Below are 15,634 nucleotides of genomic sequence, written 5' to 3' on the forward strand. Positions count from 1 at the left end.
GCTCTTGTGATGCACCAAGGTCAGCTAATATTCTGAGTCGAGGAATGTACCGCCTAGTGATGTTCAGGCTCAGCTTAGCTCCAAAGCTATGGTTTTGGCCTGAAAAAAATCCAGGCCAGACAAAAGCCACCAATGATGGCTGGCTTTGGCCCAGTCCTGGCTGGAGCTGCAGCTTGAATAGTGAAAATGTAGTCAGTGATCTGGAGGTCAAGGCTGCTTACAGATGTCGCATGCTCTAATCTAGCATATACAGTACCATGTCTGGAGTTGTTGAAACTGGCAGGAATTCACAAGGAGCTGCAAAGTCTGAGTGGTATAGTTCAAGTAAGGACCACAGAAACCTTGTGTATGAATGTGGAATGGAAATCAAGCAGATGCACACTAAAGCACACAGAATATCAGGGAATTGGCAGACTCTGGGACTGTCTGTCCAGGTATGCTCAGTTGGCATTCCCATCACGATCAACCTTCCAGTGCGTGCCCTCAAGGCTTCACAGTGTGCACCATTCAGCAGCGGTGGTACCATGTTCATCGTGCACCATTGCCACCGTCTGCTGAGTCTGCTTGACTTCTTGATTCGTTTGCAGCACATCCACTACTTCCTCTGACACTTTCAAACCTCATGTCCTTTGGAAACCCTTTAAATGTACATACTCTCGGAGATACCAAGACGTATGGCCCGGCATGTCTATCAACAGCTCTCAAATTTAAAGAGTGCTCATGGTACATTTCTCTGAGTCAAATATTCAACTTCTTTCATTTTCAAGGAGATACACTTGATATTTGGTGAATTCCTCTAGCACTCTGTTCCATTGTCCCTACCTTTTGACCACTCTGTGAGCTCAGAATATGTGCTTCAAATACTCTCTGCTTTTGGACCTGACTGAGTGGAGAATGACTTCAAGGATTGATCATTCTGTAAATGACCCTAGTTCAGGGTTCAGGAATGCAGGTGCACACACTCTGAATGCTAGGCTAGTTCTATCATCATGTATATGCAGTGAAAAGATCCATTTTTGCTTATATAAGTAGACTGCCTCACCCAATGATTGATTTTTTTAGGCTCCATTTGACTTGCCTGGGTTTAAATAAGACTTGATACAGAGGCTATTGACCAATCTGAATGTGATGGCAATGCTGATTTGGTCAGAAAAAATCAAATTTCAGAGTTATGGTACTCTCTCCTCCTGCCAACTCCACTAAGAGGCATGATTTATGTCAATATTGATGGACAGAAGGATGTCCCTAGTGTTTAGTGATTATAAAAATGTATTGGAGATGGTCTCAGAGTGTTCTAAGTCAATATGAAATGTGATGTGTGAGTTTGCCTGATACCCCCCCTCAAAGATTGATTTTTCTAGGCTTCATATAACTGGCTAGGACTCCAAGAGTATTTTTCCTGGGGGCTCTTGATGCTTCTGAACACGATGGTAAAGTCCATTTTGTCAGGAAAAATCAGGTTGTAGAGATACAGAAGGTTCTCCTCCCCACTGTTACCCTATTTATCTTGCTAAGCTGAATTATGACCCAAGACCAATACAAAAAATGATGTCCCTAGTGTTTTTAAGGCCTATGAATCAATTGGTGATGGTCCTGAACTCTCTGGAGTGCAAGGATCGTGAGATATGCTACATGTGCAAAAAAGTCAGTATTTCGACATTATCTTCACATCCCAACCACCATTTTCTTTGATTCTGGGCTCATATTGATTCTAACCATGTTTTGCAACTACCTTTAGGTTATGCTTGCGTTATGGTATATCAAAGGCCCTCATTTTGCGCAAATATGCACATGTCATATTTGCGTGCAAGACGTGTACCCTCATATTACGCAAATATACACTTGTCATATTTGCGTGGACAATATGTACCCCCTCATCTTGCGCAAATATGAACTTTGAATATTTGTGTGGAGAATATGTACCCCCTCATCTTGCGCAAATATGAACTTTGAATATTTGCGTGACAAAACATGTACCCCCTCATCTTGCACAAATATGAACTTTGAATATTTGCGTGGACAATATGTACCCCCTCATCTTCAATATAAACTTCTCATATTTGCGTGGAATTACCATATAGTGTCAATAAAGTCAGTGTGTCAGTCTGGAGTCTGGACACTCTGATCGCCATATGTAGTCTTTGTATACCAAAGTCAGTCAGGTCAGTCTGTACACTCTAAATGAATAGATATATGTATCTCACAGGCTAATCTCATAATTTGGTTAGTTAGTTGGTTAGTCAGTCACTCGTGACAATTTCTGAATGATGATACAATATTCATGGTGACATGGTCTACTACTTGTGATTACAAGATCATTATACATGTGAATCAGTTCTAGAGCAGCGTTACACATTGTATTTTGACAGCAGCAATGAATTTCCTTGTCTGGTTCTTGTAAAAACTCAATTCACCTTTCCATTTTCTACTCGTCCACAAATTCGCCTGTCCTTCATGTATGGCAGTGAGCCTGGACTGGAACATTTTTTTGGCAGAATGAGTCCAATAACCTACATCCAGACCAGATGTAGACCATAGTACTGGAGTGGGCCACCATGACAATATAGTGGTCTGGTCACCTCTACCTGTGAGTGAACAAGTAATAACAATCAAGCTAGATTTGTGAGGCGATCACATACCTGTACCGACATAATATAAGCCGCATAGTGTCTCAATCTCCTCCGTGGTCAAAGTATCAAAAATATACTGGGGGGATGTATGCCGAGATGTATCAGCAAAACACTGGACGTCTCTTGAAGGACCACTTGGTATATCACTAGCAAGCTCCTGTTTGCATAAACACCATAATATACCACCCTGGGGAGCAACAACTCTGACATGGGGAAGTCTAAGCAATTGGTTTCGACGTAGCTCATAGTTCATATACTCGTATTTGTCAGGTTCCCACCCAGAGGGGCGCCAGTTTGACTGGAAGACAGTTCTTGGATGAGAAACAGGAGAATACCAGACGTGGAGAAGGACTTTGAATTTGATTCCACGCTCGAATAGGAAAATAATGACATCTTCAAGAGATGGTCCCCATCGTTCCCTGATGCATTGAACTACAGAGACAGGGCTATTGATGACAAGATTCCACAAACAAGAATATTTTTCAATGCATGGAATCATCAGATAGCTGGTGCAAGTCGCATCTTTGACTGATTCAACTTTGAAATGCATGCCTGACGCAATGAGTTGCTGGATGTTATCAGGGTGTAGATCCCACATGATGGAAGGTGGACGGATGTCCTGGACAAGACAGGAAACAAAATATTGAATAGAGAATTCGTTTTTTCGTTGCAGACAGGGGAGGTTCATTTCCATGAGATATTTTCTGACGGTATAAGTGTCGATCATTTGAGGTTCTTTGATGGTCGTAAAGTCGTCTTGTGACTGAATTTCAGACTGCATGTGGCAAACAAGTCCGTAACGACTGAAAAGGACATTCTCAAGTGAATCGGAGAACAGAATGTCCTCGCTAACGTTTCCACTGTAAAGGATGTTTCTTCCAATGTCATTGTGGTCGGATGGGAGGATGGGAGGATTTTTGATAGCTGGGGCTGGAATGGGAGTTATAGCCTCCTGGATTTCGACTTCATTGAAGTCTATGGCAAGGTCATCGCGTGTCATGGGATTTTCATGGATGACGTCTGGATCAGTTTCAAAGAGGGAACATATGTCCCAATGATTGGACACTTCATCATACATGAAGTGCCCTCGCGATCTGCTCTCAAACTCCTTCTTTGCGTCTTCATAATCAATCTCTCCATGGAACCTCCCCTTCCTCGATCTATACCATGCAAAGAACCTGGTGCCGTCTCGTGCAGTTGGAAGAATGAACTTGACAGCATCATCAAGCCGTTTTCGGACGCGTTCCTTGATGCTCTCAGAAGCGCTAGAGAAGAACTCCTCCCGCTTTAGTTTGTGAGCGTCAGTGATTGCATTCCATCGGTATAGACTATCTGGATTGATGTCGGACGGGCCGGAAATGACTTCCTCCGAGATGGCCTTGTTAATGATAGTCCAGATCCTGAGCTTTTCATCTTCACGAGGTGTGGCCATTTTAAACTCTTCAGATTTAGAAGTTTTCGGATCATATGGACTGTGTTGTCTTCCTACCTTAAGCCAGACAGGGATTCCTATTCAGTTGAGATATGGAAATAGGGAGCCCCATTCAGATGTGCGAGGGTCTAGAACTACACCGATGCATCGTCCAAGTGTGTCGTGCTGTAACACATTGATGATGTCGGAAACATGGGCTTCGCTGAGCCCGGATTCGAGGAGCATGCGCAACGGTGAAGGCAGTCTTTGAGAATCAAAGGGTCGAACAGCTTCGTATCTCCCTAGAATGTGTCCATAAAACAAGTTCACCAAACCCACAAGACTGTGAAATGCCAATCTTGATCTTTTTGCACATCGTAAAGCGTGCCGGTGGATCTTGTGGTTGCGAGTGTAACCATAAAAGGATGGAAGAGGTAGCATGCGGAAGTGCAATGGGAGTAGGCAATTGCTACTAAAAACAGAGGCAGTGTGATGGAGGGTGTTCTCCAGCCATTGCCAGCTAGTCTTTTGCTCAGCGGAAAGAGCATATGTCATTCGATGAGTAACTATCTGAATGGTGGAAAGACGCTGGAGTAGAGGACCTGAGTATTTGAGCTCCATATCGTCTGGGGTAGCCGCAATCTGTAAATATTGAGACAGTTCAAACCTCAATTCAAACAATTCCTTGGGGTCAGGATCTTCATGCTTGAAATCTGGTTTGACTTCGGTGGCGGAAGGACACACTGTCTGCGTGGCTGAGAAGAGGAGTGAGTCGGTCTCCCTCAAATAGACAAAGTTGTGGTTGCTCGCAGGTGATCTGAACTCAATGTCAGTGTTTTACATATTTGATGATATTGGGTACCTATGCAGTTGACATCGTTGAAGGTGTGTGTAAGGGCAAGGGAAGCAATTTTGTGGCTTGGTTTTGAAGGGACGTCTGCGTCAAATTATGAAGCAAAGGTCTTGGAAGCTGAGACATGTCTAATGGGCACGTTCAATGGTCAATGGCAAGTAAATGCCCAATGCTAACATTTGATGAAAGGTTGAATATCTCAAACAGCTCCGAGAAAAAGGATCTAGCGCGAGTCGCGGATTCAAGAAGCCCTTGCTAGAAGTCAAGGAGGAACATATAAGAGCTATAAGATAGCAGCAAAGGCTTACCATGCCATTAATAGGTGAGATTAGGGATAATCTATGCTTCGATGAACTAGCATATTTATGAAATAAGACCCCACATCTGTTCGCATCAATATGTTTTCCATACTTCCATATTCCACTTTGAACATTTTATTTATTTTTCTCTCCCATTCTTATTGCGCAGACGAGTCATTCAGATACAACAACATGCATAAATTGGTACAACAACAACAACTAGGTTTATCAATGACAAACTTGCTGAACAGTAGTTACACAATCACAGCACTTAGGGCCATGGAAGCAACTGCCAGTCCAGTACCACTGGCAGACAAAGAAGAGCGACAAGCACATACTGTTCCATGGGAGCTCGACCAGAATCTGACTGACAATGAGAGCGGTCCAGTTGTACATCCTGCTTGGGCGCTCTCGGATTTCATAGATAGACCAAATGTCGATGAACATTGTCTAAAGCTGCTGCAAAAGGGGGACTCAAAGCACCGAAGCCAAAAAGATCGCCTATCAAAGAAGTCGAAAATATCTGTCATGTGATGCAAAATACCACATACAAAGAGTGTGTTCTGGATATCTTGGAGTGAGCCACTGTTCTTGTAGAACATGAAGCCAATGAGCAAGCCGCCAGTAATGCAAAGCGCGAACTTGGCCATGAGGTAGGTTGGGCTCCTTCAGTAGGCCTGGAAGTTATGCTGTGTGAGGGCCATGACAATGGTGACTCCAAACTCTGCCAGTCAATCAAGGTCGATGCTGTTGTACCTCGCCAATGACATCAAACATGTACTCAGCCCTAGATGAGTGGTCAACTTGAGAAGGGGAAAACACAGCCAGGAAGCACATACAGGTTTGCATTAGGGTTGCATCGTGGGGAACTGTTATGCTCGAAACACTCAAGCATAGTAGAAGACCCTTCGCCGATGTCACCAAAGTACAGTCTGGCCGCCTTTTTTGAGGAGCAAGAGTTGGTTAAAGACCTGGACCAACTCTCCAGAATGTTTATGGATGCTAGCTCGATAGCAAGCAAGTACACTTTAGCACTCACCACGTGAAGCTTACAAAGAAACTTCATGATGGCACAGACTGACTGAGAATCAAGACCAGAGGTAGGTGCGTCCAAGAACAAGAGAAGCTTGGGCTATATCAACACGCTATTAGCAGATCGCCCAGAACATATAATAACAACGACGGACCTTGGCAATGAGCTCAACACCGGTAGTGGTACATTTGAACGACGGCATGAGCATAACCCTCGAGACCACACATGACGAGACATTTGTCGACACTAAAAGAATATTATGAGTAACAGCGGTCAAGAATGTAATGTCACCTTACTATTCTGCTGATTCGACCATAGAAACACTCTGGGGCTGGCAAAGGTGGGCAGAAAATAGAAGGGCTTCTCAAATGGTAGATTGAGAAAGGTTGGTGTCCATGTGCTGGCAGTAGCCACTAGCAAATATGTTGTTTAGTACTTGGAATCAACCAAATTCTCAAACAGTGCACGCATGTTTGTACCTAGAAGTCCGCAGGGAGGGGTTGACCACTGACTAAACGATCACCAGTCACGACACTGATATCAACACACTGCGCCAAGACAATAAGGAGCGTAGTCTAGAAACATTTGTTAGGTGGTGCTAGCACTAGGACATAACAATACCTCACCTTTCCAGTGCCTGATTCACCCATGAGGGCCGTCAGTTTCCCAGGAGCAACAAAACCAAAATCATCGTCTAAGATACAACATTGTGTGTCTCCAGAGAGAACCATGTATTTCAAATGTCTCCAAGTGAAGATGTCCGTTGCTGAAGGCTTCTTCCTTACAAGAAAGAGCACCAGCTGTAGCACACACCTGGTTAGCCAATGATGGTTCAACAATGACAAAAAGGCAGGGAGAAAGAGAACACATACCTTCTTCAAGTTGCGGCTGTTGATACAGCCAAAGTGCCAACCACCTCCAGATCATAGCACTATAGTGCATCCGACGATGTTGATATTCTTGAACTTAAAAGCAGTGGTGTCGACCTGGGAGGTTGGTTGCCAACTTGCTGGAGTGCTGGAGTATGTAGTTACGTGTGGTTGCACTGAAGAAGGACATGTAAGTACATACTAGGGAGGAGGGAGGTGATGGGAGGAGGGCATTGAAAGTAGCAGTTTGGATGGAGGTAGATCTTGAGGAGCATGACACTGTATCTAATAATAATAAAAGGGAGAGATATTAATTATTTAAGAGGAAGCTCGAGAACGCAACTGCAGGGGTGGGTTAGTATAAACGAGATGAGTCTTGTTCAAGAGCTGGTCAGCTTTGTATGGTGGGGAGAGGTTTAACTTACAAAAGCACCCCATCCTCATGAATCTGTAGCTAGTTTCCCATGCATTCTGCTAGGCCAATGGCGAGTGTCATGATCTGTGCATGTAGATGGACATACCAACTGACAGATGCCGGACCACTGTACTTTAGAGATTTCCAGTTTCTTGAGGCAGGAGCAGAACTTGAACTGGGAGTTTGAGTATGTAGTTGATGGTAAAGGGGAAAGGACGTAGTGAACAATGAACATACATATTACAGGTGACATGTCAGGCACGGTATGGGGTCTGCATTTGGTAAGAAAGCTATCATCCATGAACACTATACAGAGGCTCAGCGCTCAACGAGGTCAGTGATGCTAGGGGATCTCACGGGAGGCGCCGCTGCAATCCGATTTGCTCTAGAGGAGAGTACTACCCCATACCGTGTTGCCTTTTGTGGTGGAAAGAGGCAGATGATACTCACCAATGTCAAGGTCTTGAGCCCATGTCTTGTTAATTTCACATGGCCAGATGGGCTTGAAATTGACAGACATGCACTTACCAAAATCAAGCATACCTTTGATCTGGGATTTGAGTTAGCTGCACACAAGCGTGATATCATGTGCTTGGGGCAGTCCCATCAGTTACAGGCCATCATTAACGCTGTGCAAAAAAGTACCATAGCCTGGGAGGATACCACATGAGCTGTCAGTGTACAAGAGCATCCACCACTTAGGCCTGAGGTGCAATATGCGCTTGAAAATCTGGTGAAGGTGAGTTATAGCAATATCGCAATATCTTAGTACTTACTGTGGCTAGTTCTTGGATGCCAATGCATATGTACAGTGTCAGTCTTCCAAGTCAAAGAAGCAGACCTTCCAAAACGAAGTTCCATCCTCTGAGTCATTGGCAGTTGCTTACTGGGGTTCTGATGACGTGGAGGAAGCCAATGAGAATAACACATTCATCACGAAGAACATGAAGTTTGTTATACCTTCATCGCAGGATGATGACCTACATCTTGTTGAGGAGACAAAGGCCCGTGAGTGCAAATGGAAGCTACTAGTGGATAGTGCCGAGGGCACTGGAAATGGCATGTTGGAGACAGGTGACTCCGCAAATAGGGTAAATGGTGAGTTAATTGGTCGTTATCTGCTGCACAAGTACTTAAGTCCCATACAAGGTAACTCCTATCAGACAAAGAATGATTATAAAGTCTGTGATAGCCATGTAATTGCAGCCAAGATAAACGGTTTAGAAGACGGTGAGAATAGAGAGAGAGGTCCTGATGAAGGAGAAGTGGAGGAATGTAATAACCGAGAAGATAAAGAGGAATGCATTCCTACTTCCCTGCGTAATCCTGCTAAACCAAACAGCCCAGCTTTCCTTGATCTTAAGGATGAAGAGGAAAAAAGATCTAATATCAATGGCCCACAGATTTTAGAAGATATCTGCTTGGATGCACCTCCTGGTGCTTTACCCACAGAACTGCCCATCTTGTCCCTTCATGATGCTGGTATCGATGATGATCTAGAGCCTCAAGCCACTACCTCAGGTATGTATCTTCCTCCCCTGCGTTTTAGTGCATGATGCTCATTTACAACAAGTTGTACAATATTCTGAGCTAGACCAAAGCATTTGTGTCAGCTCGGAGGCTAATCTCACTTCAAACATTTGCACAATGGTAGGCTCTGCTATGGTAAAGAAAACTCAAAAGTGTGGTCATAACTCCTTGACATCTTCTGACGAGTCCCACTATGAAAGACCTGGTAAGCCACAGCACCAATTCAAAATTGCATCACGCCCTGCTACCACGTGGGGGAGTACTAACCTGATAAGTAGGCTCAAGCCATCATGATAAGCACAGGAGAAAGTGTAGGCAGCTAGGCGATCTAGGACGATCTGGAAGCAGCACACTTAGGCATTTCCAGGATAATGATGACCTTACAAGCCAGCTTGGCTGATGTACAGTGAGGTACTATTCATCTTCTTGTCATTTTATGCACATATTTTTCTGTTTGCGACGGTAACCAAATGATCTCAAAATTACTTCTGAATAGCGATATTCCTTAACTTAATTCTTAAACTGTTCATCTCTTGCATAACACAAAGTTTAACAAGCTTTCAGACGATATACTAACATAACTATGATACTTGAAATTGAAAGGATGAGCCTAAGGGCGACCACCGACTGGAACCTGATGGATGTTCCATAAATGGTATGTTTTTTGAGTTCGAGGTAAATAACTGACAACAGTCTGACCTTGACTGACGGACTTGCCATCCACCTCCATGTGTATTTTGAAATCAATAAATAATTATATAAGCATATTTGTCACATGTGTGTATAAAATAATCACCATCCTAATAAAAGAGCTTGCTGCCAAACAAATGAAATAACTCTAACCTAAGGTTGTAAAGGAACCCATGAAAGGATGCAGCTGATCTATCTGTTCACATAACCACCACACATGAGCCTCGGTTCCAGCTGTACTCTCTTTATTATATGCAACTGCAGTGTGATGACGAGGTTTCTTGGACCATTGAGCACGGTGGATAAATGCGAGCTTACTGCGATTACGAATTGCGGCAATACCACATATTACAGTGACCTATCTCCGTATAATACGAGGGAACGGACATGCATAATATCCCGTATGATACGGGCCAGCGGACCATGGGCCCATGATAAAAATATCCTCGACTATGACGGATGGGCCGGGAGGCAAATTATTCCCGATGGAGACGGGTGGGCCCATGCAGGGAATATATAGAGTAGATGAGTGGGCCGATGTACATGAATATTAGGTAGACGGGTGGGCCGAGGTAGTTGGATATTATGCAGATGGGTGTATTAAGGTAGATGTGTATGAGATAGATGGGTAGGTACTTGTTATCACATTCACGGGTGGGCCCAGACACATATTAAATTAGACGGGTGGGCCGAGGGTATTATAAAATATTGTATTAGACGGGTGGGCCCAGACGCATATTAATTAGACGGGTGGGCCGAGGGTGTTGTATGGGATGTTGTATTAGACGGGTGGGCCGAGGGTGGTATAAAATATAGATGGGTGGGCCCATGTGTATCATAATTGTAGACATGATGGAGCTGAGGTAGTTGTACATCAACCAAATCAGAGGAGGTAATAAATCAAAGTTACCAAGTTCCCGGAGCAGCAGGTGATCTCCTGACATGGCCTTTGATGGTGCACAGGTTGTCTTGCAGAATGTGGAATCCGGGGTGCGAAGCTTGTGTTGCCCTACGAGAAGCCAAGTTCCGACCACCAGAATTTGAGTCAACTGTACCGAGCTCCGAGTTCCGAGTTCCGGGACCCGGAACTCAACACATAATTTAGTTAATACTTTCCGTGTTAAATGGCCAACCGAAGTTGAGATGTTTCTGAAGAGAGCAGCAGGTGCTCTCTTGACATGGCCTTTGATGGTGCGTAGGTTGTCTTGCAGAATGTGGAATCCGGGGTGCAAAGCTTGTGTTGCCCTACGAGAAGCCAAGTTCCGACCACCAAAATGTGAGTCAACCGTACTCAGAGGAGGTAATAAATCAAAGTTACCGAGTTCCCGGAGCAGCAGGTGATCTCCTGACATGGCCTTTGATGGTGCACAGGTTGTCTTGCAGAATTTGGAATCCGGGGTGCGAGGCTTGTGTTTCCCTACAAGAAGCCAAGTTCCGACCACCCAAATTTGGGTCAACCGTACCGACTTCCGAGTTCCGGGACCCGGGAGTCGACAAATGAATATCTGATGACCAGCACACTTCCAATCAGGTAGTATTTCATTGAGCAATGGATAATAATACATCTTTGACAGCCAAAATTATCTCAGGCTCCCTTATCTGATCCTCTCTATCTCCACCCCCTTTAACACCAAAGTCCGGACATTCAGCATTCAGTGTCTGATTTCCCAAGATTAACATCCAGCATGAACGGTTCTTCCCCTTCCACTCCTGATAGTATAAACATCTGGCGCACTTGGGCCCTGACTGTGACTTATGAAGCAGGGGAATATACCGAACAGAAATTCAAGGCAGAGAAGACTGGAGGAGGCCCAGTCATACCTTCCCCCAACCTAGACACTGATCTGGTGATGGCGTGCGATCGCTTGGCTGATGTACTCATAAAGGCATATAAAAATCCCAGTGGGTCTTCCTGCAGATTCGGAAAATTCATTTTATCATTCAAATTCCTGCATGACAGTTCAGATGCAGGTGGATATTGCAAGATATAGCAAATTGATCTCCCCAAAGGACACCGGGCATAATGAACAGAGAGAGGCTAGGTTGCTTGAGAGGTGTCCTCCTGGCCATGAAGGCAAAAGGTTGGTCGACGAACCTGCCACAATTCTCGATGCATCCGGTGCCATCATCGCATGGTACCTCCCAGACGCCCTGACCGACACCACCCAGGTGTGTAATATACATTGTTACTCAATGGATATTGAATATCAAATGGAACCTACAGAAGGAAATCAGGGAAGCCACCAATTTGCTCGCTCCAAGCCTCGAAAAAAGTGTAAGGGCTGATGGCAATTGGCGAACTAATCAAAAGTGGTTCAACCGGGGCTCGGAAGATGTTGGGGCAACTCCCGGATGCATCAATTTATCTCCGGCATGGTTTCAACAGGGACACGAGGTAGGATCTGATGAGATGGTGATTCCGGCAGTCATACTCACCAATCCCAAAGAATGTGTCCGATCCGGAGGTATCTGCATCATTGAAGGGACCTTCCTGCGAGAATATCCTCAAAGCCATTTCAAGGCCAGCAGCCATCGCGTCCGCGGCACTCAGAGTCATGCATCCTGAGCAGTACTGGGCAGGGTTGCGAACCTTGTCAAACCTAGGACATATAGCAGTAAGCAAGGATCTGCCACAGATGCCGGAGGCCCTGCAGTACTGGGCATCGGTGTTTAACACCCTCTCCATCATTTCCAATCGGGAAACCCCAAATCATCGAGACCATTTGTCCATTGCTGAATGCTTCGACATTCTCACCACCGTGGGGAACTATTCTAATGCTCGGATGACAATGCCAAGCCTTCAGCTGGAGTTCAAGTACAATTCCGGCTGTATGATTGCGTTTTCCGGAAGGATTGTGAGACATGGAGTTTATGATGTGGAAGGGGATCGGATTGCTTGGGCATGGTATATGAGGGATTCTGTTCACATTTACGCTGGTGTTCCATCATGTGGATGGGCTAGTGTGGATGGTCCATACAGTGTGTGAAAGATCAAACAAAGAGCATGCATTGTGACCTATATACATTCCAACAAATGAATACCATGTACCAATAGTTATCTGGACCTCAATACTCAATTTTGAGCATTTGCGAAGTGATATATGGGACTGAATAATTTGGATGCGAGCCTCAGTATTCGATAATTGGAACTTGGGACTTGACATATGGGAGTCCCGAGTGCCAGGGTACTGAGTCCCGAGACCCGGACCTCAGCACTTGATATTTGAGACTGGGGGAAGATGTATCAATATGCTCAAATTAACATTTGTTATTGCCGTACACATTTGACAAAACCCTGAACCCCGACATTGTGAACTCGGGACTCGACACTGTTCTGAATACCGAGTCCCGGAAGCCCAGGTCCCGAGTCCCGAATTTCGGAGTTCGGGGTTCGGCGACCCGGAGCTCGGCAACTGTGTTGGGTGTCAGGGTATCCGGAACATTGGAGATCGCATGTGTCAGCCAAACATGAACCATGAAATGCAAAATACTGACACATGCTATCTCCAATGCTCCGCATACCCTGACACCCAACACAGTTGCCGAGCTCCGGGTCGCCGAACCCCGAACTCCGAAATTCGGGACTCGGGACCTGGGCTTCCGGGACTCGGTATTCAGAACAGTGTCGAGTCCCGAGTTCACAATGTCGGGGTTCAGGGTTTTGTCAAATGTGTACGGCAATAACAAATGTTAATTTGAGCATATTGATACATCTTCCCCCAGTCTCAAATATCAAGTGCTGAGGTCCGGGTCTCGGGACTCAGTACCCTGGCACTCGGGACTCCCATATGTCAAGTCCCAAGTTCCAATTATCGAATACTGAGGCTCGCATCCAAATTATTCAGTCCCATATATCACTTCGCAAATGCTCAAAATTGAGTATTGAGGTCCAGATAACTATTGGTACATGGTATTCATTTGTTGGAATGTATATAGGTCACAATGCATGCTCTTTGTTTGATCTTTCACACACTGTATGGACCATCCACACTAGCCCATCCACATGATGGAACACCAGCGTAAATGTGAACAGAATCCCTCATATACCATGCCCAAGCAATCCGATCCCCTTCCACATCATAAACTCCATGTCTCACAATCCTTCCGGAAAACGCAATCATACAGCCGGAATTGTACTTGAACTCCAGCTGAAGGCTTGGCATTGTCATCCGAGCATTAGAATAGTTCCCCACGGTGGTGAGAATGTCGAAGCATTCAGCAATGGACAAATGGTCTCGATGATTTGGGGTTTCCCGATTGGAAATGATGGAGAGGGTGTTAAACACCGATGCCCAGTACTGCAGGGCCTCCGGCATCTGTGGCAGATCCTTGCTTACTGCTATATGTCCTAGGTTTGACAAGGTTCGCAACCCTGCCCAGTACTGCTCAGGATGCATGACTCTGAGTGCCGCGGACGCGATGGCTGCTGGCCTTGAAATGGCTTTGAGGATATTCTCGCAGGAAGGTCCCTTCAATGATGCAGATACCTCCGGATCGGACACATTCTTTGGGATTGGTGAGTATGACTGCCGGAATCACCATCTCATCAGATCCTACCTCGTGTCCCTGTTGAAACCATGCCGGAGATAAATTGATGCATCCGGGAGTTGCCCCAACATCTTCCGAGCCCCGGTTGAACCACTTTTGATTAGTTCGCCAATTGCCATCAGCCCTTACACTTTTTTCGAGGCTTGGAGCGAGCAAATTGGTGGCTTCCCTGATTTCCTTCTGTAGGTTCCATTTGATATTCAATATCCATTGAGTAACAATGTATATTACACACCTGGGTGGTGTCGGTCAGGGCGTCTGGGAGGTACCATGCGATGATGGCACCGGATGCATCGAGAATTGTGGCAGGTTCGTCGACCAACCTTTTGCCTTCATGGCCAGGAGGACACCTCTCAAGCAACCTAGCCTCTCTCTGTTCATTATGCCCGGTGTCCTTTGGGGAGATCAATTTGCTATATCTTGCAATATCCACCTGCATCTGAACTGTCATGCAGGAATTTGAATGATAAAATGAATTTTCCGAATCTGCAGGAAGACCCACTGGGATTTTTATATGCCTTTATGAGTACATCAGCCAAGCGATCGCACGCCATCACCAGATCAGTGTCTAGGTTGGGGGAAGGTATGACTGGGCCTCCTCCAGTCTTCTCTGCCTTGAATTTCTGTTCGGTATATTCCCCTGCTTCATAAGTCACAGTCAGGGCCCAAGTGCGCCAGATGTTTATACTATCAGGAGTGGAAGGGGAAGAACCGTTCATGCTGGATGTTAATCTTGGGAAATCAGACACTGAATGCTGAATGTCCGGACTTTGGTGTTAAAGGGGGTGGAGATAGAGAGGATCAGATAAGGGAGCCTGAGATAATTTTGGCTGTCAAAGATGTATTATTATCCATTGCTCAATGAAATACTACCTGATTGGAAGTGTGCTGGTCATCAGATATTCATTTGTCGACTCCCGGGTCCCGGAACTCGGAAGTCGGTACGGTTGACCCAAATTTGGGTGGTCGGAACTTGGCTTCTTGTAGGGAAACACAAGCCTCGCACCCCGGATTCCAAATTCTGCAAGACAACCTGTGCACCATCAAAGGCCATGTCAGGAGATCACCTGCTGCTCCGGGAACTCGGTAACTTTGATTTATTACCTCCTCTGAGTACGGTTGACTCACATTTTGGTGGTCGGAACTTGGCTTCTCGTAGGGCAACACAAGCTTTGCACCCCGGATTCCACATTCTGCAAGACAACCTACGCACCATCAAAGGCCATGTCAAGAGAGCACCTGCTGCTCTCTTCAGAAACATCTCAACTTCGGTTGGCCATTTAACACGGAAAGTATTAACTAAATTATGTGTTGAGTTCCGGGTCCCGGAACTCGGAACTCGGAGCTCGGTACAGT

At 45.4% G+C, this 15,634-nt stretch overlaps 5 protein-coding genes across 5 annotated transcripts; 2 read left to right on the top strand and 3 right to left on the bottom strand.

The window, feature by feature from the left end:
- Positions 1-2,337: 2,337 nt before the first annotated feature.
- HD556DRAFT_1231448 (uncharacterized protein) lies at positions 2,338-3,129 on the bottom strand (the record flags this gene model as incomplete). Its single annotated transcript, XM_041297431.1, has 2 exons — positions 2,338-2,581; positions 2,636-3,129. 2 exons carry the CDS (start codon positions 3,127-3,129, stop codon positions 2,338-2,340), a joined length of 738 nt encoding a protein of 245 aa, XP_041163637.1.
- Positions 3,130-5,928: 2,799 nt separating this feature from the next.
- On the bottom strand, positions 5,929-6,428 carry HD556DRAFT_1231410 (uncharacterized protein; the record flags this gene model as incomplete). The annotated part of the gene is made up of 3 exons (XM_041297428.1): positions 5,929-5,980; positions 6,033-6,325; positions 6,381-6,428. The coding sequence occupies 3 exons, from the start codon at positions 6,426-6,428 to the stop codon at positions 5,929-5,931; spliced, it is 393 nt and encodes a 130-aa protein (XP_041163638.1).
- Positions 6,429-7,464: 1,036 nt separating this feature from the next.
- Positions 7,465-9,440, top strand: HD556DRAFT_1305486 (uncharacterized protein; the record flags this gene model as incomplete). The annotated part of the gene is made up of 8 exons (XM_041299793.1): positions 7,465-7,485; positions 7,627-7,697; positions 7,769-8,151; positions 8,197-8,249; positions 8,323-8,608; positions 8,717-9,031; positions 9,165-9,245; positions 9,319-9,440. 8 exons carry the CDS (start codon positions 7,465-7,467, stop codon positions 9,438-9,440), a joined length of 1,332 nt encoding a protein of 443 aa, XP_041163639.1.
- Positions 9,441-11,704: 2,264 nt separating this feature from the next.
- HD556DRAFT_1192357 (uncharacterized protein) lies at positions 11,705-12,414 on the top strand (the record flags this gene model as incomplete). Its single annotated transcript, XM_041296201.1, has 3 exons — positions 11,705-11,899; positions 11,955-12,125; positions 12,178-12,414. Coding segments are annotated over 3 exons (603 nt in total), but the record flags the coding sequence as incomplete, so codon positions are not given.
- Positions 12,415-13,998: 1,584 nt separating this feature from the next.
- On the bottom strand, positions 13,999-14,708 carry HD556DRAFT_1190992 (uncharacterized protein; the record flags this gene model as incomplete). Its single annotated transcript, XM_041296172.1, has 3 exons — positions 13,999-14,235; positions 14,288-14,458; positions 14,514-14,708. Coding segments are annotated over 3 exons (603 nt in total), but the record flags the coding sequence as incomplete, so codon positions are not given.
- Between the last annotated feature and the right edge of the window lie 926 nt (positions 14,709-15,634).

Source organism: Suillus plorans (assembly GCF_016647745.1).
Source record: "Suillus plorans strain S12 chromosome Unknown HD556scaffold_11, whole genome shotgun sequence".
NCBI classification, from domain to species: domain Eukaryota; kingdom Fungi; phylum Basidiomycota; class Agaricomycetes; order Boletales; family Suillaceae; genus Suillus; species Suillus plorans.